General features: G+C 42.6%; 1 protein-coding gene across 2 annotated transcripts in view; it reads left to right on the top strand.

Annotated features, from left to right (window-relative positions):
* The window catches only part of myo5b (myosin VB), a 48,643-nt gene that overhangs the window by 6,455 nt on the left and 14,720 nt on the right, over window positions 1-27,468 (top strand). For both annotated transcript variants that reach the window (XM_019361415.2, XM_019361414.2), the window contains exons 2-23: window positions 9,333-9,443; window positions 10,378-10,549; window positions 11,029-11,173; window positions 12,406-12,562; window positions 13,007-13,150; window positions 13,235-13,316; window positions 13,618-13,725; window positions 16,430-16,539; window positions 16,616-16,881; window positions 16,971-17,052; window positions 17,138-17,278; window positions 18,944-19,066; window positions 19,765-19,848; window positions 20,788-20,922; window positions 20,997-21,094; window positions 22,183-22,269; window positions 22,560-22,671; window positions 23,367-23,578; window positions 23,850-24,006; window positions 24,701-24,940; window positions 25,958-26,194; window positions 26,730-26,823. In XM_019361415.2, the coding sequence (XP_019216960.1) occupies window positions 9,333-9,443; window positions 10,378-10,549; window positions 11,029-11,173; window positions 12,406-12,562; window positions 13,007-13,150; window positions 13,235-13,316; window positions 13,618-13,725; window positions 16,430-16,539; window positions 16,616-16,881; window positions 16,971-17,052; window positions 17,138-17,278; window positions 18,944-19,066; window positions 19,765-19,848; window positions 20,788-20,922; window positions 20,997-21,094; window positions 22,183-22,269; window positions 22,560-22,671; window positions 23,367-23,578; window positions 23,850-24,006; window positions 24,701-24,940; window positions 25,958-26,194; window positions 26,730-26,823 (3,097 nt within the window). The remainder of the gene's footprint in view (window positions 1-9,332; window positions 9,444-10,377; window positions 10,550-11,028; window positions 11,174-12,405; window positions 12,563-13,006; window positions 13,151-13,234; window positions 13,317-13,617; window positions 13,726-16,429; window positions 16,540-16,615; window positions 16,882-16,970; window positions 17,053-17,137; window positions 17,279-18,943; window positions 19,067-19,764; window positions 19,849-20,787; window positions 20,923-20,996; window positions 21,095-22,182; window positions 22,270-22,559; window positions 22,672-23,366; window positions 23,579-23,849; window positions 24,007-24,700; window positions 24,941-25,957; window positions 26,195-26,729; window positions 26,824-27,468) is intronic.

The following is a 27,468-nucleotide window of genomic DNA, read 5'->3' as shown; positions in this document are numbered from 1 at the left end:
GAGATTAATTACAGCTCGTTAGTCGCAGCTCTGCTCTGAGGACAGCGTGAGCATATGTTTCAGATTAGAATCAGTCAGACGCAGATTTCCGACCGAACCTCGGCACGTGTGTGTGTGTGTGTGTGTGTGTGTGTGTGTGTCTATGAGTCAGCTCTGAGCTGTAATCCTCCTCCTGGGCTCGGTGGTCCGCTTCATTAAGTGGGGCCACTCTGAACCTCATCAGACTGAGTAATCTGGTATTTGGGAGGGGGGGGGGGGCTTCTTTCACCTGCAGCTCCACCTGTGCTCAGCTGAGTCATGATTGCTGGGCTCTCCAACAGGTTTGGTGTTATCAGTGTGATCTCAGAGTGATGCTGGTCTCGTGGGAATCCGGTGGGCTCAGATCCAGGACTCTGCTGATGCTGCTGAGTCAGAGCAGATCAGGCCTGCAGCGGGACGAGTTTCTTTACTCATTGATCCGATTGATAATCTGATTAATTTTAAGCATTGTTGATCACAAAGTGGTCGGCGTGTCTTCTAGAATCCAGAGAGCTTTGGTTTAAACTCGGACGGTTCTCTCCTTTTTCCAGCACTTTGATGTTCAGGGCAGCAGTGAGTTCACTCCGGGTCAGACTTTTATTATTCCGTTTTTGTATGCTTGTTTTTCCCTCTAGCAGCTCAGTGATTTCCCACTAAGCTGTATTGATCAGCTGATTACTTGATTATGGCGTTAAGAAGAAACGGCTCCATAATTACCTGAAACAAGAAGTCTGAAAGTCAGTTTGAATTTACATTGCTGGTATTTTGGATTCTTCCATCTTTGAAGAAACTGCATCTTCACACTTCATACATCCAGATTGCTAAATCAGAAATACTAAATTCCTCCATTAGGTACCCAAAGGTCAGTGGTCACAAGGATAAAGATTCTGGGAAAGATGACAGACTCAGTTTCACTCATACATTTTGCCATGTCAAGAATTTGTTTATTATCATTGGCAAAATAAATTAGGTGACACATCTCAGCTTAACTTTGACTTTGGGGACTCAGAATTGATATTTTTGATATTTTGATAATTTTTCTTTTGTTCTTTGGTGAATATTAATAGTTCTCATTAAATCTTTCTGGTGCTGGTTGTGGCTGGAGTTTCTTCCTGTCTGGTGATGAAGCAGCTTCGTTACGTTCACTGTCTTCAGTACAAAATGTTAAGTCTGTCAACATATTCAGACTTTTGTTCATTAGGCATTGTGGGAGGTTTTGTTTTGTTTTGTTTTCTGGAGTCGAGTATTATAAAAAAAAAGAAAAAAAAATGTTGACATAAACCCTCCCAGAGCCGGCATCTGTCTCACTCAGTTCTGCTGTTTGCTGCAGTCAGTCAGCTCTTCCAGCTGTTAAATGTATTCATTGGTCTGCTGTTTTGAAGCAGTTAATAACAGACTGTTACACATGCAGGTAATTATTTGTATCCGGAAAGAAGTCTATGTGATTTCTGACTGAGGTTAAATGTGATGTAAATGAGGTTAAATGTGAGTGGAGCTCTCCTGCTGGTGTATTTACATGTTGCTGTGGGTCTGTGAGGAAGCAGGAAACAAACAGACTGCATGTCTCTCCTCCGGAGCTGCAGCTCTCTGGTTCCCACCGCTGTCAGTGCTCAGCCAGCGCTGCAGCTGCTGGATGAATGGAGCACGTTGTCTGGCTCACAGAAACCCTGAAGACTCCTGAATGTGTCTGTGATTGGCACCGAACCTCTGCACTCACCTGTCTCACATATTATAAACAAAATGCAGGTGAACGCTAAGATGAATGAAGTGCACTTAAATATTTAAAAACTAAAATATTTATTGATTTATGTTTTGGACACTGCCTCAGTCTGCCAACAGACCCTCTCTGCAGGTAGATGGAGCGTCTGTAGATCCCTACATTCTGCCAGCAGAGAACCATGTTCACTCACATAACCCATCCAGAAAGTCTGAAAAGTCTAAAGACAGGTGGAAACTCTTCTCGTCAGGACCCCACCCACTTCAGAGCGGGTCTGATAAGAAGAGTTTCCACCTGTCTTTTGATGATTTGGATGAAGACAAGAGCATGATTAATAGCCACCCTGATGGCTCACTGGTGATGTCACTTCCTGTCCCAGATCAATCGAGCCAATACCTGTCAGTCACCTTAACCTGCTAACTGTTTGTGTTTGTCCAGTTTAGTCCATCAGAGGCATCTCCACCTGTGTGTCAATCATTTTTAACACGTGCGTTCCTGCAGGTAAACTAACAAATCTGACAGAACAAACTTTTACACAAAGATCTGACTTCTGTCAGATTTATTATCTCTTTGTTCTGATGTTTGCTTCTCAAACATAAACGTTTCCTTTAAGTTTGTAGTGACTGAATCCAGGAAGTGATCCTGAACTCAATGAATGTTTGTTTGATGTAATAATTAGAGGCTCTCTGTGTAATGTTGTTATTAGGATTAGGCAGAACTGCTGAATGCTGACAGATGAGGTGACCACGTTTGAACTGTTATTGCTGATTAACTGTGGACACAGTGCAGAGGTGTACTGATGGTTATGGTTTCAGCAACTTTTGTCTGTGTGTTAAAGTGTTTTTTGTCCGAGGGTGGAGTTTGAGGTGGAGGAAGCTGGTTGTTTGGTCACATGGTGACAGGATTAGTGGGCTCGGTTTTCAGTCTAACTTAACTTCTGTTCCTCACTGATGAGGCTGGAAGCAGAAGTTCAATTAAATTTTATTTATACAGCCTCAAATCACAACGACAGTCGCCTCAAGGTTTATGTATTGTATACGCTTTATATTGTAAGGTAGACCCTACGATGATGCATACAGAGAAAAACCCAACAATCATATGACGCCCTATGAACGAGCACTTTGGCGACAGTGACACGTCCTTTTAATTTTGGTGTAAACTTCATCACGAGTCCTTCACGCAGGCTGTTAGAAAGAACCGGGGAGTCAGGGAGGTGTGATAGACACTGAAACATCATAGTTGAGGATGTCCATCCACCCATTTTCTAAACGAGTCTTGGGGCAGCAGTCTGAACAGAAAGACTCCCACTCCCACCATGCCCACCAATCTCCTCCAGCTCTTCTGAACAGTGAGGCATTCCCAGGCATTCCCCTGGCTCTGCCTCTGGGCTTTTTCCGAGTTGGAAATGCCCCAAACATTTCACCCAGCACTGCTCCAGGAGGTGAGCTGGTCAGGTGAACCTCTGCTGCCTCACTTCTACTGAAAGGTGCTCACGGTGAGACGGTTTTGCATTTTGTTGATGGAAACACTGAAGTCATATTGGGTTTTTCCCGTCTGCATGATGCAGGATGATGTCATTCAAACAGTCCAATCACAACCAAAGGGAACTGAAACGTTAATGGACCAAAGTACTGAACCTGAAGTCTCTCACTCCTGCTGAGCTTGAACTGTGGATCACGTCAGCAGCTGTTGTGTCTCTGTGTTTGTATATGTGTGGTGCTTTATTGCCTAATCTCAGAGGACGTTTTCCCTGCAGCAACAATAAGGGAGACTCCCTTTAGCTTTAGCACCACACTAGTGTGTGATTAGAGAACATTAGAAGACATGCAGTGTCGTAATGTGCTTGACTAGGCTCTGACTGAGACACGAGAAACGGTGTGTGTGCGTGTGTGTGTGGCCCAGAGATTAAAAGCCTTTGTCAGGGTGAATGTTTGATATGTACGACCTTCGGCCTCTCTTCTCTCTGAGCTTTCAGTGCAGATCAAAGTTCCTCGACAGGTCGTGTTGTTTCTTCCTGCGGGACACACCCAGCGCTCACCATGGGGCTGATGTCACCGTGCCGACACATCACTGGGCGGAGACTCCGCTCACCTGTGCCGCTCTGAATGGAAACCTGATCTGTGCGTATAAAAACAGACAAACTCATTCTTCTTCAGGTCAGACTGAGGCTCAGAGTGAAATACCAGCCTGTGAACTCTGCCCCGTGACTCAGAGCCACTTCAGCTCTTTGTGTGTGCTAATCCAACACCTTCACTTCCCCTGCAGGCTCGTCTTTTATTCCAAACCTGTAGGACGGCTTGTTCTCCACTGCTGGTCCTCTTCTTTCCCTAAACCCTCCCCCAAAACAAAGCACAGCAGCTGAATGTCAACTCCGTCCACGTTTCTGACTAACAGGAGCAAAACAAAGTCTGAGATACAGAGTTTAACCCAGCTGGTGCTCAGAAATCAGACCTGCTGTATTTGTGTTTTTACACAGACGCTTTCTGATTCTGAGCCGCGCTGCCAGTCAAACTAGCCAGAGCTTTAAATTTTGTAAAGATGTGGAAGAGAGCTTTAATATAATGTGGAGCTGTGCAGTTTCTCTGTTGTGTGTTTCTGTGGGCAGATGTAACATTGTTTGAACATGGAGGCTTTGAGTTGAATCCAGCAGCTGATTTTGCTCAATAGTATTTTTAACATGACACTGGCAAGTTACAGATTACTTGTAGAGCTTGGTGGTGACAGGAAAATATGTTTTCACAAATCTGCTCAGCTCTGCCCTGATCAGTGACTTTTTGGGGGGTAAAATGATTTAGACCCCAGTCTGTGGAGACGTGCTTTTAAGCTGCTCTTCTTCACTTCATTGTCACGTTGTGTTACTTTCGTCTGAATGAGTTGAAACTTACCAAAGCTCAAAGGACAATTAGTAACTGTCCACATACTCATGACATGTACAGCCCCTCCCCCGCTGAAGACATGCTCGCCTGTGCAGAGACGTGAAGGAAAAACAAAAAAAATCAACTTTAGAACTGCGTGTGTGTGTGTGTGTGTGTGTGTGTGTGTGTGCATGTGTGTGTGTATGCGTTTGTCCTCATTACTGGCTGAGTTTCCTGCTGAGATGCTCTGCATGCGGACTTCATGCTTCTCAGTCATTGGATAATTACTGATGGTGTCCTAGATAAACTTACAGAGTACACACACATCACACGCACATTTACCACTCACACTACACTCACACACTGTTTGATAGAGATCATGTCATCACACACAAGCTCACAGCATACTTTGTGTCAGATGTTCTTTAGTTCATGTCTGCAGACTGAAGCTTCGATCTGTGGATCTTTCTGTTATTCTCTGTCACACGTCACACCCTGTTCACATCAAACACACCAAAGTTTCTAATAATGATGATAATAATGATCTCAGTTAGGCAGTTTTTTTCTGCTCTTGGATCTGGATGCTGTCATAGAGAAGGGATAGAAGCTCCTCCCATTTGCTGTTCAAACCTTCTGTGTTTAAGCAGCAGAGACAGTTTGTTTCAGACTGAAGATGACCTGACGGGCTGCTCCATCGATCAGTATCAGATATTTTGAACTGTGACTCATGAAAATCTCATTTAGTAGAGTCCAAGAATAAAGAACTGGACCACTTCACATTAAAATAGCAGCATTGTAATGAAACATGATGCCTTGGTGTTTTTCTCCAATTGAGGTTTTGATTTCAGTTGAAATGTTAACCTGCCCAGTCTCAGGAGGCTTTAAATGGTGTGTAATAGTATTCTGGTTCGAAAAGCATGTGGTGACGCTGAACAGGAGAAACTGTTTTTGTTTATGGAGAGCTGAAAAAGCCTGAATCTGCGTTTTTGTGCTGGTTCTGGCTCTTTGAAGCACAGTTTACTTGCCTGTTGCCACACGGATGAAGATCAGAGCTCCAGGACGGGAGGACAGTGCTGCTGCTGGCTTTGAAATCACAGCAGTGAGAACTGTTAGCTCTTATACAAATCTGCTGCTTCTCATAATAATCATTTTTGTGATGTGATTTAACCCCAAGATGGCTCTCCAGTGTGGGGAGAAAACTTTGGGCCACAGAACTTCCTGCATGTTACTCTCCACACGTGCACCTGCAGTGTGCTTCATGCTGTGAACATGGACTGATCCACAGTTACAGGTTTATCTGCCAGGAGACGGCAGATCTCGTCCTTTGGAGCTCGCTGTACAGGAACCTTGAACATGTCGTGTGGGGGGCTTGAGCCTATCCCAGCTGTCAGAGGGTGCAAAAAGGAGGTGGCAGCAGTAGCCTTCTCGTTACAAGGCTAACCACCATGCTCCCCACCACCATCTTACCTTATCTTGTTATTGGTGGCTTTTTTTTTTTTTTAAACACTCCAGCAAAAGCCTAAGCTCTCTGCTCTTCACTTCAGATCCAGATGTTTTGTCCCATTTAGATAAAGATTAGAAAAACATCTGAGATGTGCATTAAATACTCGAAGGCCTGATGAAGTCCACGTTTTTGCTTTGGATTAAACAAGAAATCAAGCTTCTTTAATCTTTAGGTTTATTTGATGGCAATTGGCAGTCACAGGTCTGTGGGACACGTGTAATTTCTGTGTGTCAGGATTTCCTGTAAAGTGAATTTAACTCGGTCACTTTCAGGCAGGGCCTCGTGTTGGAAGCACAGATAGAGGTTTATTTCCTGTCCTGTCTGGGAACATGTCGTCTCCCCCTCTTTCTATGGAAAGTAACCAGAGCGTGCTTCAATTATGTAATGTACATATTCATGATGTCATCAGGACTGATTTGCCTTCTGCCTGGCGTCAGAGATTTTCATCTGTTGGCCTCTCCGTGCTCTCTGTGCTAATGTATGCTGTGTTTCAGTAGAGCTGAACTCCCGGGCTGCTCTCATGAGCGTTTCAGTGGCTTCGGGTCATGTGACCTTGTGTGATTCCTGTCTGTCACACAGGCAAACTGTATGGAAACGAGCTTCTGGTTCACAGGAGTGCGTTTGCATTGAAGGCAGTGATGTAATGCGGGATTGTTTGTCCTCGGCTCTCATTAGTTTCTGTCACAGTGACCTCATATTGTTTGAATGAACAGCATGCAGGCAGATGCTGTGATGTTTCTTCCTTTATTTTTCTCAGTTTGTCTGTTGAGAGGAGGAAGTGACACCATATTGCTGCAGATGAATGAAGAACAGGAACAAACACAAACCATAAATGATGATATCGGGAGGTCACGCTGCAGGTCCACTGGGTTCAGAGGGTCAGTGAGGCAGACAGGGACAACATCTGCTCAGGATCATGTTTGTATCTGATATCAGTCTGATCAGCACTAACACATCTGTGCAGCTGTGGGCTGATTTAACCCTGATCAGCTGTCTGAGGATACAACAACCCAACAATCTTGCGTTACTTACAGGAACTTTAGCCTTTCTTTCCCTGCCTTCAGGCTCACTGTGGTGCACCTCCTCACACACACACAGACTGAAGCTGCATGGAGTTTAAAAAAAACACAGAGTTTCTGTAATGATGCAAACAAAACAGAGACAGAGAGAAACGGGTGAGCATCAGCATTTTCTCAGTCATGAACACGGTTTGCGTTCAAGTCTGAAAAGATTTCAAACAAACTCAGAGAAGCAGCGCTGACCCGGTGCTGTGTCAGCAGTCCTGATGTGTGCTGAATAAACACACATGCTGATTTGTGCTGGTTATATCTGATCCAGCTTTAAGTAGGGATGGGTCTCGTTTAGGTTTTATCCGATACCAGTGCCAAACCAGTACTTTTGAAATGGTGCCGGGGCTTAAACGGTGCTCAAACCGGTGCTTAAAGAATGGAGAACACAAACTTTGTCCAAAAACCTGTTATGTTTTTATTTTTAGCGGTCTCTCTTTTTCTGCAAAATGATAACCAAGTTAGCTTTTTCTGTTGATACAACATACCTTCTTTGGTTGGAACCGGTGCTTAAACAATGGAAAACACAAACTTTGTCCAAAAACCTCTCATGTTTAGCTGTTTTATTTGTAAAAAGATAACAATGTGTGTGAGGTCTCGCAGCAAGCTATCAAACACGGTGCATTTCTGGGCTTTAAAAAAAACCCGCTATGCGTCGCCAGGTGTTTCATCGGATTTGAGGTGTTACCTCCTTTGACAGTATCACAGTATCAGCTTAAAGCACTTGTTGCAGGCTGCTGAGTTTGCATCTTTTGCTGTGAAGTACAGCCAGACTTTTGACTGCTTCGCATTGGGCATTTTTAATCTGTAGCTCTGCTCTACAAGAACGGATGTACCTGGGCCCGCCTACTATCCTTGGAAAGGTAAAATGATTGGCTAGAATCCAAAGTGTATGACATCTCAGGAAAAAAAAAAGCACCGAAATGTGCGCTGCTTTTCGGTCTGGTTACTACCGTTTATGTCAGAACGATACCGGTACCCATCCCTAGCTTTAAGTGGACCTGATGTCGTCTTACACATGAAGACTGATTCTGAGAGATGAATTCATGTTAATATCAGATCAGCGCTCAGGATCATAGCTTACCTGAAGCCCAGGTATCGGCCTGGATCTGGAAACATTTAGATTGGTTTATCTCAGATTATGATCGCAGGAACAATGAGTAACGTAGCACCAACGTCTATCACATTTTAATACATGTGTTTTTCAGAGCTCAGGTGCTGATTTCATGGTTCAGGTTTTTCAGGGTTACCTGGGTCGTTCTGCTCGGTGGTCTTTGTCTAGAGAGAGAACGCTCTGCTTCACCTTTACCTCAGGTGTGCTGACACCTGTAACCTCTGCTCCACTGACACAGAGGCAGAGGAGTCAGCAGACCTAAGACGGGGAGGCACTACGATTCCTGTTCTGCTACAAGTCTGTGTGAATCATGAATCTCATCACAGGGAGGAGCTCACTGACAGGAACAAAGGGAGGAGAAGCTTAGCTGCTTCAAACCAACAACTAAACATCCAAGAGCTCCCAAACCTGCGACGAGGATTCATTTTCCTCCTGAAAGTGAAGCACGGTCCCCAGAGTCTGTTCTTCTATAGTAATGATTTTATTTCTAATAAAAGACCCAGGTATGTTCAGGTGTCTCATGCCGTCATGTGACTGAGCTCCTCTCTCTGTCATGATGCCTCTGCAGGATTATTTCAGATGAAAGCTCGTCTGCTGTAATTTCCACAGAGCTGATAATCAGTTAATGATTCCTTTGATCAGAAGTACAAACGTGTTAATCTGCAGGAACAGATAAAAGTCCAGGAGGAACTTCTGATAATCCCGACAAGCTCCTTCACACTGACAGTAAAGACGACTCCTGTTATCACGCCGCGCGTCCTCGGCGCGGCCACGCTCTAACCTTCAGCCATCTTCTCACTTTTCTAACACTTTGTTTTTCTGAGTTCAGGATCTGTGAGTTTATCCTTCAGCAGGTTCACATCCTTCGCACTCACATACAGGCAGCGCTTAAGTCAAAGATTTACACTGCTTGTTCTCACATTTGTCTGCCCCAAACATGTCACCATGTTTAAAGCTGTTAAACGTGCCTCTGCTCAGTCGTCTCCTCCCTCTTGCAGAGCTGATGCGAGAGCAGTGAAACGTTAGCACTCAAGTGTTTCTTCTTCATGTGTTTCAGTACACTCGGGTCTGGATCCCGGACCCGGAGGACGTTTGGAAGGCTGCAGAGATCGTCAAAGACTACAAAGAAGGAGACCCGGTCCTTCAGCTAAAACTCGAGGATGAAACGGTAACAGACAGATACAGATGTGCCGCGGCCAGTTTGAGTTTTCAGCAGGAATCAGAAAACAACTCTGCACTTCTGCTTGTAAATTCATGCATCCTCACAATGTTCAGCTGCTCTTCAGCCCGTTTAGATCAGACTGTGTGCTTCTCTGCTGATCAGAGGGGAGCGTGTATGGATTAATGCATTTTGTAAATAAAATAAGTTTACATGATTAATTTTGTAAATTTTGGAACTTCACAAGGGGAAAATTTGGGGAAGGAAACAAATATTTCTTCAAATTACAAAATTTTCAAGTAAAAAATTCATGTTGGGTCAAACTGATCACAGCACAGTTACAGGTCACTGTGTAGATGATGCTGTCATAGTGGTTTATCCATAAGAAGCTGCTGATACACTGATTGATTAATGAGTAAATCTATCAGATTTCAGCCCAGAATGATCAGCTAATCAGAAACATGATCAGAGTCATTACTGCATGTTGTTTCTAATCAGGAGAGAACAGCACACAGGTGTATTCATCAGCTCTGCTGCATCTCTCCACTGAGTTTCTCTTTAGGTGTGTGTTTTAAAAATCTCACTAAATCTTAAATTTGTTTCTTAGATCCACAGAAAAGAGTCGTGTTTTTCTTTCAGACGTACTTTTTAAAATTTCCATCAACGTCGTTTTTACCTCATGTCCTGATAAACCTCCTTATGTCACAGCATGAAGTGATTGATGGTTTAAGGCAGAGGCGAAGTTTCTGGTTTCTGTCCAGATGTTGATGTTTGTCCAGATGTGTGGGTGACACATCTGTAACAGGAGACCGTGCAGGGTCCGAGGGAGTCAGGAGTTAAAGGATACCTCCTCTGTCAGGCTTCACAGTGTCTGTGGGACAATCTGAGTCTGTGTGACAACATATCGATTGTGTCTTGATGGCGTATCGATCCTGTGTTTCAGCCTCTGCAGTACCCCGTGGGACCGAAGAGTAACCCTCTTCCTTTCCTGCGTAACCCCGACATCCTGGTGGGGGAGAACGACCTCACGGCGCTCAGCTACCTGCATGAACCCGCCGTGCTGCACAACCTGCGAGTGCGATTCCTCGAGTCCAACGCCATCTACACGTACTGCGGTCAGTGAGCGCTTCCTGTGGTTACTTAGTGCAGGATTATTAGAAATATCATAGAAATATTTATTTGTGTTGCTTTGTGTTATTAGATGTTTATTTATTTAATTTTACTATTTTTAGTATATTACTTTTGTAAATCTCCTATTTTCTCCTTTTACCTATATTTAATATTACATAGTTTCTTTAATTTCTTCATTGTTTTTTTACCTTCACGCTTATTTTGTCTCTTTATTTAATTATTTATAAACTGTATTAAATTGTCATTAAAAATTATTGTCAATATTTGTTGACTAACTTAATAGTTTTTCATATATATATTAGCGTTTCATAGTTGTTGTTGTTTTTAAATTAATGAGTTGTTCTTTTTTTTTTTCAGTTACTTGTATTTATCATTTGCTTTTTATACATTTACACTTTCATCATATCTTTACTCACCGTGTGATTATTCTTGTTCATTTAATATTATGTCGCGTGTTCTTCAGGGATCGTGCTGGTGGCGATCAACCCGTACGAGCAGCTGCAGATTTACGGCGAGGAGGTGATCAACGCGTACAGCGGGCAGAACATGGGCGACATGGACCCTCACATATTCGCTGTGGCTGAAGAGGCCTACAAGCAGATGGCCAGGTGAGACTGTGGGTTCTTATTGGTCGTCAGCACGAGTGCTTCCTGTTCTGTGACATTTGTGGAATTGCTGCTGGAGGAGCAAGATGATTACAGAGCTGAGGAAAAACTCCCACTTTCTCTGTGATGGAGTCTAATTACAGTCACGCCTCTGCTCAGCAGCGTGTGCGAGGCAGCTGGTTAGCGTGGCATGGTGAGATACGTGGGAGGAAACGCACTCTTTAAACGACTTGTATCTGCTGAGTTTATCGCAGAGATGCTGAAACACCCTGAAATACTCACATCCATGTGAAACTCACATCTGCAAAGTGTTTCCAGAGCTGCTGTGAAACACCTCAGCCGATTCTACTCTCAGCTGAATCTCAGTGAATTATTTATTAATTTTAAGAAAGCGGGATACTCACAATACTTTTACAACCGTCTGAGAGAGGGACAGTCTCTACCTTTAAATTAAGAGCACAAGTAAAGGATACAGATAATTTCATTTTATAATTTACTTCCAAGTATTTTTGTGACTTGCAGCCGTTTCAGGAGCTCTCATATGAGCTTCTTGAGAAGGTGCTCGTCAGAATCATTGGATAATATTCATGTTATCTAATGTAAGTGGATGTCTTATCACAAATATAATTTATTGTACTAAATGAAAATGAGATTGGGGTTTATGGTTAAGTTTGTTTGAATCCTCTAAGATTTCTTCCAGTAACTCTGTAATTTAATGCCAACAGTCTCAGTTAACTGTGCTTTCAGTGTTTGCCCAGTTTACACAATAAAAATACTTTGTTGTGATTGGACTGAATTTATTGGAAAAAACCTGAAGGATTCACATAGAGTTATAGATTTACATTTTTAAATGTGAGATTTATATATGTAGACATATTTGTGCTTTGACGGCATATTTAGAAAATGGCAATCTAATCATTTTTAGATTTATATTTTCAAAATTTAAATTTATTAACAACAATAATTAAAATAATTTTAATATTTATAAAGACAAGTCTGATTTTTTTTAAAGTTTAAATATTTTAACAAAAAAGGAAAAAAGGAAAACCTTAAATATTTTGATAAACCTACAGAAAAGTGAATAATTTAGTATTTACATTAGTTAATATTATTTATTATTATTCATCGTTCTCTCAATGCCAAGCGTCTGGTAACTTTAGTAGCAGGAAATGAAGCCCTGCATTGTAGCCTTAGAGGCGGTCTGATTCATTTTCTTCTTCTGTGGTGTTTGTCAGAGATGAGAAGAATCAGTCGATCATCGTGAGCGGAGAATCCGGAGCAGGGAAGACGGTTTCTGCAAAGTACGCCATGCGGTTCTTTGCCACGGTGGGCGGCTCGGCCAGCGACACCAACGTGGAGGACAAAGTTCTGGCGTCCAGCCCCATTATGGAGGTGAGTGGGCGGAGCCTTGTTTCATATTATAAACACACTGTAGTCAGAGAATCGTGGATTTAAAAATTTGTGTGAAGTGGCCCATTTCCCTTGACTTGGTGTGCACCCCTGGACCCCTTCTAGTTTTTTTTTTTTTTTTTTATATGATATCCTGGAGGTCCAGTACTGAGCAGGTGTTCACCAGAGAATCTTCTCTGGTGTTTCAATCTTTCAACTTAATGTTAATTTTGAAGCAGAGGACAAAATCTCAGCTAGAAAAATCAACTTTGTACCTCAAAAACTTCTATGGAGCGTGCTGCAGGCAGTCAAATTAAGCCAAATTAAATGCAACGTTCTGTGTGCATGAGCGACTTGTTTCACATGGAATCAAACTGCATCCATGCAGCAGGAGGAGCTGCTGCACAGTTTTAAAGAACAATGGATGATGTTGTCTTTTTTCATCAGGCGATTGGAAACGCAAAAACCACTCGCAATGACAACAGCAGCCGCTTTGGAAAGTACATCCAGATCGGTTTTAACAGGCATTACCACATCATCGGTGCAAACATGCGCACCTACCTGCTGGAAAAGTCCCGCGTCGTGTTTCAGGTCAGTCTCACAGACTTGCTCAGGATGTTTGATTGAACCTGATTGGTTCGTCTGTGTAAAGAGTTTCTGTCATTTCTTTCTCAGGCTGAGGACGAGAGGAATTATCACATCTTCTACCAGCTCTGCGCCTCTGCCAGTTTACCGGAGTTCAGAGACCTCGCCCTCAGTGAGTCAAAAGTTTGGGAGTTGTGTTTTGGTTGGATAATTATTATTAAATGTGATAAAGTATTAGTCCAAAGCTTCTTTAAGTCGGCCTCAGGGTCAAATCGTTTGAGGATTATTCTTCTGAAAATCATTTTTCATCTCTGAAAGAAAAAATGTGTTTATTTCGAGTTAAGGTTGAAGTCTTTTCCTGCTTCTTCATGTTAACACGATTCAGCTCACTGCTGTGGGAGTTCAGTCAGTATTTATTCTGCCTGTAAATATTCAGTTTCTTCTTGTCATCAGTTCTTCTTCTCCTCTCTCAGCCAGCGCAGAGGATTTCACGTACACGTCTCTAGGCGAGAACATTTTCATCGAGGGCGTGAATGACGCTGAAGATTTTAAGAAGACCAGAGAGGCCTTCACGCTGCTGGGTAAGAGTCATGAATCTGTCCCAAACACCATCTTTGATAGGTGAGCTTTGATTTCTTCAGGCATGTGTTTGTAGACGACCGCTGGTCACTGATGGACTTTCCAGACTCTTCCAGTGTTTGTGCTTTGACTGTCATGTCCTTCACTCCCATTCGTAGCCTCTTCATTGGCTCACCTTAACATTTGAAAACAGCATGTTTTAATTTGCTGTTAGCCTCAGGGTTCGTATGGGTGCTTGAAATCCTTGAAAAAGAATTTTAATATTGTCTTTTCAAGGTTTGAAAAGTGCTTGAATTTCAGATGTGGTGCTTAAAAGTGCTTGAACTTGCTGGAGAAATGATTGAAATGCACTGTAGTACAGCAGCGCTATTATAGCAGTTAGTTATGGAATATGCTGTGAATTTAGCTAACATTACTTAGTAGTAGCACTAATGTGAGTTACTTCACTTAAGTAAAAGCTTTAAACGTTAGTCCGATACTTAACTAGCCAACTTAAGGCTTAAGGAAATAATAGTAATAAGAGGGACTGATCCACAAAGAATATCCACTTTTTTGTGCTACCGGAGTTCCCTGGCTTTCATTCAAAATCTGTTTATTTTTATAAATCATAAATGACTACAAGCTCACACTGAGGCCTGTGGGGCACTATCAGCCACTGAGACATAAGACAAATTTAAGTGTTTTAATATTTCATACTTTAAGGTTGCCCGTTTCTTTAATGGAGATGAACAATACATTATAATTGTACCTAATAATATCACAGATGATAGACTAAGAATGCACAAGCATCTACCTAAAATCTATTTATTTAAAGTCTTGTATTTTGAATTAACCTGAGTATGTCAACTGTTCAAAGCCTCTCCCGTCAGTGCTGTTCTCCATGCCTGGTGTTCTTAGCACAAACACTTTAAAGGTGATAATTTATGACTTTAACAATAATACAGACAGTAATGTGGTTACACAACTTACAGTTGGTTTTATTGGGAATTAACTTTAACCTGTTAGGCCCACAGGGGTTTCCTGAGCTTTCTGCTTGAAAATGAAATGACCAAAATTAATGGAGTATTTCTCTGCAATTACAAACTCTGCGTAAACAATCTTGGTATCAAAATAACACTTGTGAGATGTCATCAGAGGTGTAAATATTACTGCAGATGTCAAAGTTGATGTGACTCAAACATAGAAAAATTTGATTTTTTTTTTTTTTTAAATGACTCGCCTAATTTTTAAAAGTATTTTATAGCATATAACACCTTTGAAAATATGCTTCGGTTCACATTTAACTCCAGAAAATCATAAATCAAAATATGGATATTACTTGTCCACATGGTGACGTAACTGCTCTTTTAACTGTTTGGTGTCTTTGCTTTATTTGGTGCTTATAGAAATTGTTTATATGAGATTTTAGCTGAGAGTCAGAGGTTTCTATGGACACTACTCATGTCGGCACTTATATTTCTGACCTCGTGTTATAACCGATTAAACGTGATCTCCTCCCTTTTGCCCAAATTTTGGGTGTGTCGGTGCTTAACTAGTTAAAAAAAATAAACATCTGTCTCCTATTTCTTGTGTCACGAAAGAAGCATCAATAACTGATGAGAAGACTTACTTATTTGGCCTTGGAGATGAATATCTCTAAGAAGTTGATTTGTTCACATTTGCAAATCTTAATTTTTTAAAGAAATGTGTTTTTTGAGTTTGTACACTATATGCTTATTGCACCATTTCCTTTTTCAGTTTTTGTCTGTGGTGCATTTTTCTATGTTTTAACAAAAGGGGAACTAAGGACATTTAAGTCCACCTAAAATGATTTGTTTTAATTTTTACATGGCCTTACTGAGGTGATGCTAAGTGGAACATGCATTTTTTTTGGTAATGTGCTGGAAAAGCTTGAAAATGGACCTTCAACGTGCTTAAAAAGTGCTTGAATTTGACCCTAAAAAATGCGTATGAACCCCGTAGCCTGTTCTGTTTCAGTCTCCTTGAGTCTTCACAGTCACTTGTCTCTTCCTGTGTGGACGTCCCTTTAATTTAAGTCAGAAGGGGCAGCGAATATTCAAGCTTCAGCTGGGAGGACAGTTTGAGACCATCTGTTTGACTTCATGAATATGAAAGTCAGTTCAGTTCCATGAATTCATCCAGGACATGAGCTGTTGTGAGGTCTTTACTAGAGGCCTGATCATTTAGGGTCTGTGTGAGGAGAAGGATTTGGATTATGGATTTAAATAAAAGGAGCCAGAGAAGAAATAAAGTGTTTTCTAAAAAAAAAAAAAAAAAAATCCTGTGTATGCTAAGTTACAATTGTGCACAAGTAGTAAAATAAAGGTGGGACAAAAAGCACAATTGGCAAAAAACTCATCAGTGAATAAAGCACAAAAGTGAAAAAAACTTGAAAGTCAAAATAATAAAATGAATAAAAATACAAATATAAACTTAATTAACATTAAGATGTGGGATGCATGCATTAGAATGAGGCCATTTTTTGCTAGTAAAAACAAGTAAAAGGATTTCAAATTTAAAACTGCTCTTCGGTGTTTTGTCTCCATGCTGGTAGTAAGAACTCTGACTCTGGATCAGTTGTATGAAGCTGATGGTCGAGCTTTCAGCATGTGCTGGTTTCAGATGCAGTGAAACGTTAACAGAGACCTGCTGGCCCTCCTGTGACTTCCTTTAAACAGACACTTCAGTCATGTTTTGGATCTGCAGGTATAAAGGAGAGCAGTCAGAACAGCATTTTTAAAGTCATCGCGTCCATCCTTCATCTGGGGAACGTCGAGATCTGCTCGGACCGAGACGGGGAGTCCTGCCACATTTCGGTATGTCTGCGGCCTTTCTTTCAGTCTCTTCTCAGCTTTTATCGGCGCTCTGACTCAGACTCTGTTCGTGTTTCAGAGGAAGGACGTCCACCTGCAGCACTTCTGCAAACTACTGGGTGTGGAGCTGCAGCAGATGGAGCACTGGCTCTGCCACAGGAAGCTTGCCACCACCTCCGAGACATACGTTAAGACCATGTCCACCAAGCAGGCGACCAACGCCCGCGACGCCCTCGCCAAGCACATCTACGCCCGCATGTTCGACTGGATTGTAGAGCACATCAACCTTTCCCTGCAGACGTCCATCAAGCAGCACTCCTTCATCGGAGTCCTTGACATCTACGGGTACGAAGCCCTGCCTCGAACCACCTGTTTCACCTGCTGTTGTTTGTTTTGTTGGACTGGATAAGAAGGTTTCTGTGGTTTTTCTGCAGGTTTGAGACGTTTGAGGTGAACAGCTTTGAGCAGTTCTGCATCAACTATGCCAACGAGAAACTCCAGCAGCAGTTCAACTCTGTGAGTTTTCTGATGAACTTTAATGTAAATCGCCTCACCTCTCAGGATTTCACTGATTCAAACCGTAATCCTCCTACGTCCTCAGCATGTGTTCAAGCTGGAGCAGGAGGAGTACATGAAAGAGCAGATCCCCTGGACGCTGATCGATTTTGCTGATAACCAGCCATGTATCGACCTGATCGAGGCTCGGCTCGGCATCCTGGACCTGCTGGATGAGGAGTGTAAAGTAAGACTGACCGTCACACACATTAATGTCAAAATCACAAAAATAGTTCTTTTCTCCAAATCCAATAAAACACAAAAGAACGAAAAAGTGATGTTTTGACTCTACTAAAGGATGGAATCAAGGAAAACCCTCAAACTGTCTTTGGGTGCTGAATAAAAAAAAGTAACAATTTTTTTTGTTTAGCACCCAAAGACAGGTGTGGTTTATTTACTGAGATCTAGTTTAATTAATCAAATGGCCCAAAATAATAACAAAATGCTCCGACTGTTAAGTAACACATTAGGTAAGTAAAACTTTATTTATATAGCACCCTTCAAAATATTGATCACAAAGTGCTGTAAAGAGGAAAACTAAAAATCAGTAGATTGAAATGGTTCATTAAAAGCAATTTTAAAAAGATGAGATTTTAGTTGCTATTTAACAAGCTCAACAGAGTCTGCAGACTCAAACTAAAGGGGAGAGACTTCCAGAGTCCAGGTGCTGCTGTTGAGCTCTGTCGCTTTCAGTTTTCAGCCTTGTACATGGCACGACCAGCAGGCTTTGGTCACATGACCTTAGAGACCTGCCTGGACATACATCAAATAACTTTTACACCTGTATGCTGGTGCTTGACCATTCAGAGCCCTATAAGTGAGAACCAAGATCTTGAAGTGTACTTTGGAGTGGATGGGGAGCCAGTGGAGCCGGACGAGTAGCAGTGACGTGAGAAAACTTTGGTTTGGTCAGAAGTCTGGCAGCAGTGTTCTGTTTAGGCAGGTGAATAATGAGTTAAGTCACCCTAACTCTGTTACCATTTATGCTAGAGTGATAAAGGGTTAAAACTTCTTCAAAAACTCTCCAACAACACAAAAACAGTCCAGAGGGTCCAGTTCAGAGACTACTTAGCTGAGGTGAAGCCTAACAGACTGCTAATGACTGCAGTCACCTGTTTAATAATGCAAACTTTAAACAGGTGAGATATCAATGAACCAACCATTACCACCCATCCATCTCTCTGTAAAGTTGTTATGAAGGAGAAAAAATAAGTTATAGAGATCAAAACTGTTGATTTCTGCTCACTTTTGGAGCCTCAAGTGGACACTGGAGGATGTGCAGTTTTTGGCGTCAGTGTTGGCTTCGTTTTTGTGTCCTGGAAGCTGAAACTTAGTTTCATGTTTCAAATATGCTTTGTTTAGATTGAAAGTTTGAGCTCATCTGTCACTAAAACAACGTATTTCCACACATGTGAGACAGCCTCTTGTAATCTTATTCTTTCCTATTTTTTTGAGTGATTGCAAACACTTAGTCCTTTTTAATGGGTTTTGTGGAAAATGTAAGATGGAGAACTTTCCTGTAATATTTAGATTTTGATGATCCTTGGCGCCCTGACTCTTAAGGTTGTGATGAAATAGGGTTCATGTCTGCTCCAGTTCTCCCAAGCTGCTGGCGTGTCTGAAACTCTGCTGAGTGCTGCACTTTCTTGCATTTCCCTCTCTGTTGCTGATCCGTGTGTTTATCTGGTGTAAATCTCTCAGATCAGAGCTGATGATTTATTCATCCTCTCTCTGTCTTTGAAGTTATGATGATGTGGGACAGCACAGGAGGAGGAAACAAATGTTATTCAGCGCTCAGGTAACCTGAATAGATCTCCTCCATGAGCTGTTGTGTAATATGTTTGTGTTTCAGGTGCCAAAGGGGACGGATCAGAACTGGGCCCAGAAGCTCTACAATAAGCACTCCAGCAGCGCTCACTTCCAGAAACCTCGCATGTCCAACATCTCCTTCATTATCATACACTTCGCTGATAAGGTGAGCTGAGGACTCCTCCACCAGCTGTTTGATGAGATTCGGAGTTTCAGTATCCAAACACTGTACTCTCAGAGGAAACCCGATCTTTTTACTGCTTTTACAGAACTTCACAGGATGTCAGCGAGAGCGAAAAACACCGAGCTGAAAATAAGCAGAATAGGTCAGCTTTAAAGTTTCTAGAGTCTGGGAGTAGAAATGAATGAAAGTGATCATCTGAAGGCAGAGATGTGGAAACACACACTGTTTGTGTCTCCACTGACAGTTTAAAGCCGAGTGAGGACGTTCACCCCCTGCAGAGGGTATTAAAAATAGTCCTTCTCATGTCCTCAGGGTTTCACTTCACAGGAACTCGGATTCCTTAAACAGTCTCCTCAGGCTGTGGTCCAGCTGTTTATCACATAATAAAAACATCGAATAGTTTCATATTTATATCACTTGGACAGATCTAGAATTATGAAGGCAAGACTATCTGATTTAAAAGGTGACCTGGAGAAATGTATTTTAAAATAAATGACAGGTCTCCTTTCACACTTACAGTCAAGCTTAGAATGACTCAATAAAGCCCTAAACATGATCACTAAGAAATATTTAGATTTGCAGTAGAAAACACAGAAGCTGTGTTTGTATGTGAGCTTACAGTCTGAGTCCAGCTGCTCATCTTCATCTGATGGTTGACACACAGCTTGCCCTCTCTGCAGGTGGAGTATCAGTGTGACGGCTTCCTGGAAAAGAACAGAGACACCGTCTACGAGGAGCAGATCAACATCCTGAAGGCCAGCCAGGTACGAACCAGAACCAGGACTCAAGTGCATCCCCATTCACCTCCTGTCCTTTCAAAATAAAGCTCCTGTTTTATGGACAGCTGAGTACCATCCATCCTCAGAGCTGCAGTGTTAAAGATGTGTGTTTGTCTGTCTTTAAATTTGAATTTGTGTGCATAAAAAAGAAAAGGGGAAAAAAAAAAGACGTTGCCATCACAGCAGCACCCTTTGCTCCAGATTTCGAAACCTCTGAAGTGCTGAAGTTTTCATTCCAGATGCTTGGTTAAAAAACACATTGCAGTCCCCATCTGTCATGTTCGGGTCAAATAAAAAACCTCATAAATATTGTGTTTTACATCCGATTGCCTCGAGGCCTTATGACATCCTCCACACTGTGCACTTGAACATATAAAAGTGATGAGCACCTCTTTCACTGAATTTTGAGTGTTTTAATTAACTTTGTCACATCTGTGGTGATCCCGGTCAAAAGTGACCGCCATAGAAAATGAATGGGAATCCACCCCCGACCCCCCCTCTTAGCCTTTGACCCCCTGAATGGGCCACTGAATGACAAAATGAAAGACAAACTTTTGTGACCTACTGAACAACCCACTGAATGTCCCATTGACCCACCCGTGGGGTGGGGGTGAACACAACCAGAGGGGTTTTTAATAACCTCTCTATAACTTTATTGTCCTGAATGCAGTTTTCTTTCTGTGAGATCAGAGACTCCAGCTCTGCTTCATCTGTTTAAGCTGCACGTTTTGTACATTTTTGTCATTTGTGATGATAAATAATCATTTTGTCCTTCCTGCTGGTTTCTTTGACCTTTGTCTGGGTTTCTTGGTTTAGCAGGAATTCAATTTGCTTGTTTCTGATGAACCGGTGAACTCGAATCTTAAGATTCTGCACGTCGCATTTCTTTGACCTCCTTTTTTTGTTTTTTTTTCTTCCCCTCAGTTTCAGCTCGTCGCCGACCTGTTTAGCGACAAAGACGACGTGGTCCCCGCCAAGTCCGCCAGAGTGAACGTCCGAGCACTGAAGACCGTTCCCAAAGCTCCGAACAAAGAGCACAGGAAGACGGTGGGACATCAGGTGAGCTCTGCAGGACTTTCAGGAGCATCGTGGTGCTTCCTGCTGCGGTTCTCACACGTTTCTGTGTCTTTTAGTTCCGGACGTCTCTGCATCTGCTCATGGACACCCTGAACGCTACGACTCCTCACTACGTGCGCTGCATCAAACCCAACGACTTCAAAGAGGCCTTCTCGTGAGTCAGCTCACTCAGTCTCATTTTCTATTTGAATCAAAGGAAGTGATCCGAGGTTGTAATGCTGAGTCAGTTCAAAATGCTGACGAGTTCATTGTCGCACAGCCCAACAGGACGAGCAGGTCTGATATCACAGAGGTCATGACGAACAGGTTCTGCATGGGCGTGAGAACATCGACCTGCTCGAACAGGATCCCCTTCCAACTAAATTCTTATTCAAGCAAAAAAACAAAAAAAAACAGCCTGAATCAAACCAGTAACCAACCTGCTCCTCTCCCTCCAAACGCGGCGAGCCACATTCTTCCACAACAGCTCACCTCAAAAATAAATGTTTCGCTAACGGCTGTCACAGCGGGCAGCGGTGCTGAATTTTTACACCAAAGGGATTCCCCCTAAAGCGCTTTTTCCTGCAAGTCACAACACACCAGGAACAACACGTGTGCCTCACAATAAACTTGCAAATTTACTTTAAAGATATCCATCAGTTCAAAGCATACCACAAACTTAATGCTGCATAGTTTACATCAAAAGGTTGTTATTAGTATTAGTAGATATAGTGGTAGTAATAGTAGATGATGATGATGATGATGATGAAGAAGTAGTAGCAGTAGTTTCTGTTAATCCTCTCCACTTAAACTTTAAATAGTGTCTTTTGTGTGCTGTGTCGATGTCGGTGTATATTTGAGTAATGACAGGATTCATTTTCAGACCGATTACAAACAGCCGTGTTTATTTCTGAAAAGAATCACATTTCTGTGAACATTTTCAGCTAAGTTCAGTTTTTGTGGATTTGAAGATTGATGAGATGATTCTTTGAGTGTTCTCTGGGAGCGGTCGTCGTGTTTGTGTCTGCTGATGCTGCTCAGCACAAACCGCTCTGTGTCAGCGTGGGTAAATTAAATAAAGCGCCTCAGTCACATGTCTGAGTCCCACTCGGCTCTCAGCTGACCGACTCGCTCAGTCTGCTGTGAGCTGACTCTGCAGCCGCTGTCGTCCTGATGAAGAGGATGAGGTGAGAGGAAGAGTTCGGGCTGCGAGACTTTAAATTGTTCTGTTTTGGGGGTTTTGACCCGTTTCTGGTTTCGCAGGTTTGACTCGCGGCGAGCGGTGCAGCAGCTCCGAGCCTGTGGAGTCCTGGAGACAATCCGGATCAGCGCGGCCGGGTATCCGTCCAGGTGAGTCCAGCTCTGCTGCCAGCTGGCATTCAATCATGTGACCCCTCACCTGGTTTAACCTTCATGGTCAGAGCGGCAGGAAAATCCAGCAGCTTGTCTATCTGCTCCGTTTCCTCGAGGCCTCAGAGGGTGGAGAAGTCTGTGCCGCCATAATGATCTGAAATCTAATAACCAGTCATGTGAACGAGAAACAGAACTCATGTTTTTGACAGTTTAACCAACACGACATGAAGTGAAATCACAAAGTTCACAGAACTGATGCCCGCATGTGTCGTGTGTCACTCCTCCAGGTGGACGTACCCAGATTTCTTCAACAGGTATCGAGTCCTGATGAAGAAATCCGACATGACGACAGCAGACAAGAAGCTGGTGTGTAAAAACCTGCTGGAGACGCTGATCAAGGTGGGAAACACAGCAGCATACACACCGCTTTCATTAAAGCTCAGTGACGTGCAAAACAATATTTGTCCAGACTTTCTGAAGGTCTTTTCATTCTCAGTCCGGTCCTCGCACCTGACCATTTAACTCTCAACTCTGACCTATGAATGATTCAAACATAAACCAGCCCCTGACTCAAGGGATGAACCAGTGTTGTGTCCACACAAATTTACATTTTACATTTAAATTTTGTCTTTAGGCTCTTTATTTCTGACAGCCGGTCACAAAAATGCACCATTTGTTTCAGAATCTATGAAAAATGCCCCCAAAACCCCACAGTTGGATATAGAATTAGTATTTTTGCCTCAACAAGGTGATTCCTAAAGAGCTGTTTGCGTATCTCTGCACGCTGTGCACCGTGTCCTCGAACGGGTTCAGATTGACCTCAGGGAGGAACGAGGAGCCTCGTTAAATAAAAATGAGTCTGTGTGAAACAAACTTTCTGATTTGATGCTTGATAATTTTTTTCAGTTGAAACTTTTATTCACATTTTGCACACCAACCTTTTAGAAGGTCCACTTTAAAGAAAATGTCATTAAACTTGTGTCTGGATGTCATGTAGAGGGATTCTTTCATGTCTGTGCTTTTACACGTTTCACACATTTTTTTATGTGGTAATTATTCTGATTTAATCACCCTTGTTTAAATCCGTCTTTCAGGAGCCCGACATGTTCCAGTTTGGAAAGACAAAGATCTTCTTCCGAGCGGGTCAGGTGGCGTACCTGGAGAAGCTCCGGACCGACAAGTTCCGCTCGGCCTGCATCAAGATCCAGAAGACGGTCCGAGGCTGGTTGCAGAGGATCCGATACCGCAAGATCCGCAAGATGGCCATCACTCTGCAGAGATACGGCCGAGGATACATGGCCCGCAGGTGAGCCTTTACCCACACCAGGAACTCTGTGAGGGATCCAATAAAGAGGCTGATTTGGAAAATGAGCTGATCATCAATCAGCCGACATAATTAATGATCATCTAGGAATTAAACAGTTTTAATTCACTGTGTAAAGATCAAATTAATCCATGCTTCTTTATTTTCCAGTTCTTTGTGTCAGCCAGTCAGAAAGTGAGACTTCACAGCCGCCATGTTTAAGGTCACATTGCAGCGTATCACGTAGTGATGTTAATGAATGTTCTTCCTGCAGGTACGCAGAGTTCCTGCGTCAGACACGAGCGGCCATCATCTGTCAGAAGCAGTACCGCATGGTGAGAGAGAGGCGCGAGTTTCTGAGAGTGAGACGTGCCGTGGTCACCATCCAGGCGTACGCCAAAGGGATGTTCACCCGCAGGATTTACCAAGAGGTACAGCCGGCATTACTGCTCGGTGTTAGCAACGACAAAACTGTGTTAAAAAAATGAACAAGCATAGAGACAGAAATCTGCATAAAATAAAAACGGCTGCATTAAACACTGAATGTAACTTTACTGAAGTTTTCATGAAGCCGTGAGCAGAAATATGTATGTCTGCTCGTACATTCATTCTCCTGGATTTCACTTACGGTAGTTTGAATGCTTTGACTCACATTTGGCTGCAAATGAAGAAAAAAAATCACAATCTGTGCACTACTGTTAAAACTCTGCATTTGCTGATAACAAATGCAGAGTTTTTTTTTTTTTTGTTTGGTTTGTTTTTCCCAAAGATGGGTGTTAAGTATTAAACGTGCAGCTTTTAAGTGCCTCATGAAGCAGCTGTGGATGAGAGAGAAGTTCCTCTTTACAGGAAGCCCCTTAATGGGACGTGTTCATAAATGTATGTGCTTGTTGTGTAATCGTTGGACTTTCTGACTTGTTCTTTAGTCTGTATGAACTTTATGAGTGTTAAAGCCGATTCTTTGGGAAGACTCGGCTCAATTTGTGATGTCTCATTAAACTGGAAACAAAGTTAAAGGAGGAATGTGGTCAGGCGGACGCTCTGATTAAATGAATTTGTGTGTCTGTCTGTCTGTGCGTGCCGTTAGTCCTCCAGCCATGACCACCTCTTCTTCTACTTCTACAGTTCCTGCTGCATCACAAGGCGATGATCATCCAGAAGAATGTCCGCGGCTGGATGCAGAGGAAGAAGTTCAGACGAGCACGCAACGCTGCCATCACCATCCAATGCGCCTTCAGACGCATGCACGCCAAACGGCAGCTGAAGCAGCTGAAGATCGAAGCTCGCTCTGCCGAGCACCTGAAGAAGCTCAACACGGGCATGGAGAACAAGATCGTTCAGCTGCAGAGGAAAATGGACGACCAGGTATGCCACCCTTCAGAATAAAAGCATGCTTTTATTCTGAAAGCACAATAAAACATAACACACAATAAAACATAACGTAATTTATTCAAATGAAGGTCGTCTAATTTGATAATATTCAGTCTTCTAAATTTTAGTTGAGCAGCAGCTTCAGGAGTTTGTGTCCACGCTGCTGCTGTAATAATGTGAACGTGGGGTGAAGAAGGGTTCTTTTATTTTAGCTTGTCCGAGTGAAGAGTTAGAGTAGAGCAGAGAAACAGAAATGTGTATTGATGATACAATAGTAGGTAATTTATAACACTTTGGACCGTCCCCCTCAACACCAGCTTCCTCTAAGATCTGTTAAGTGTCTTCAGTGGAGAGTACATCAGAGTACCACATGTCTCCCCCTAGTGACAAGTAAGTGTTGTGAACAAGTAAGGTTCACAAACTGCACTTGTTTAATTAACAAATAGATCAGAGTAGATCTATGATGTTATGTTTATGTGACTACACACAGACAGCGTTTCTCTAAACAACTCAAACATAATGCTTCCACTCACGTCCTCTCCTGTGCAGTGATACTGGTTTAAAACGCGATTAAAAAATGTTTTTGTCTGTGAACAGTCATGCGGACTGATGTCAGATGCTCTGAATCATGTTTTAGCAGTATACAAAAAGAATAACAGAAGCAGATTCATATGATTACAGTGAAGTTATCACTGGAGTTATTTTGGGTAAAGAGCTTATTTCATAAAATAATTTAATTTAAAATCAGCACACCGGAGAAAAGTCTGTTAAATACAATTATTTTTGTTTTTCTACTATAATCCTTTACAAATCATCACGTGTGAGCTCCTGCGTGCACCAAACATGTTGATGAATAAGATATAACGATCCAGGTCTAAGTCGTTGATTAGCGACAATAAATATGAGTTATGATGAAGTATTGGGCCAGTGCACATTACTTTGTATCAAAGGCTGTGATGTACATGATAATCTCACTGCTGCTTCACCTGCTCACCGGTGTCTCTGCTTCAGTCCAAAGAGCTCCGCACTCAGAACGAGCAGCTACAGACGGTAAACACCTCGCTGGGCTCGGAAGTGAACAAGCTGCAGAAGCAGCTGGAGCTGCTGCGCAGTCAGCAGGAGGATGGAGGCCAGGTGAGGTCGCTGGAGGAGGAGCTGGAGCACTTGAGGAAGGAGCTGGAGGAGGCGCACGCCCTGAGGAACAAGATGGAGGAGGAGCATATCAACGAGAAGATGGACCTCACACAGGTGGGCGAGGGAGACAGACAGACACAGCACACAGAGGCTTTGTTGCAGTAAAAGTGCTCATACTACACAGTAAAAATACTCACATCCAAGGTGTCTGTGAAGGTTCTCAGTCATCCAGGTCATCGTAGTCTAAGGAGCTTGGAAAGAAAAGCGTCTGGACTTCTTTAAGTTGCTTGAAGACGTTTCACCTCTCATCCGAGAAGCTTCTTCAGTTCTGAACTGAAGAAGCTTCTTAGACTCACGTCCGAGACTTAGACTCACATCCAAGTAAAAGTCCTGCAGTGAAAGTCAAATTATGTGAATATAATCAGAAAATATTACTTCAAGTACTAAAAGTAAAAGTATTCCTTGCAGAAAAGTTTCCTCTGTGGGATTTTAATGTGCTCGCAGTTCCAGCTTTGACTCATCAGAGGTGTTAAAACTGATTCAGTGTTACCGTTTAAAACTGGCACACAGCGATGTGTGTGTGTGTGTGTGTGTGTGTGTGTGTGTGTGTGTGTGTGTTAATCACTCTTTGTTTTTGTGTGTGGTTCAGAGGGTGGATGAGCTGGAGAGAGAAAACTCCCTGCTGAAGAGCGAGAAGGAGGAAATGAACCGACGCATCCTGCAGCACTCAAAGAGCACAGAAGGTAAGTTACCTGGAAAACACACCTGGATTAAAGATGTGTGCGAGCATACGTGCAAGCGTCACACTTGCACAAGAGTCTCTCTGTCTGAAACAGGAAACACGAGTCAGACTGAGTGAGTGACTTTTCCTCTGTGACTGTCTTTAAACTGAGAACAATGATTTATTGATGCCTTCCTGCAGACCTGGTTCTCAATGGCCAACAGAAACAGGAAGTAGGAACGAAGGTGAATTCAGTCAGAAAGGCAGACTGGAAGCAGAATAAAATCAAAAAATTTATCGGAGACTAAAGCACTGATGACTAGAATACACACACAACTTGCCTTGTATGTCTTAGTGAGGACATCTAATTGACATAATTCTTTCCCTAACCTTCAAAAATGAATGCCTAACCCTTTGGTTATGGTTGGCCTAAACCTCACTGTGAGACTGAAACCACATTTTGAGCCTCAAAAATGCCTTCAAACTCGTCGGGCCTGGAGTTTGGGCACCACAAGTATAGTAACAGACACATTTTTGGTCTTCACAAGGATGCATAAGTGCGAACACACACACACACACACACACACACACACACACACACACACACACACACACACACACACACACACACAAACAGTCTGCAGAGTTTATTCACATTCATACTTTC

This window comes from Oreochromis niloticus, linkage group LG7, assembly GCF_001858045.2.
Source record: "Oreochromis niloticus isolate F11D_XX linkage group LG7, O_niloticus_UMD_NMBU, whole genome shotgun sequence".
NCBI classification, from domain to species: Eukaryota; Metazoa; Chordata; class Actinopteri; order Cichliformes; family Cichlidae; genus Oreochromis; species Oreochromis niloticus.
This window is presented reverse-complemented; position numbering and strand designations above follow the sequence as displayed.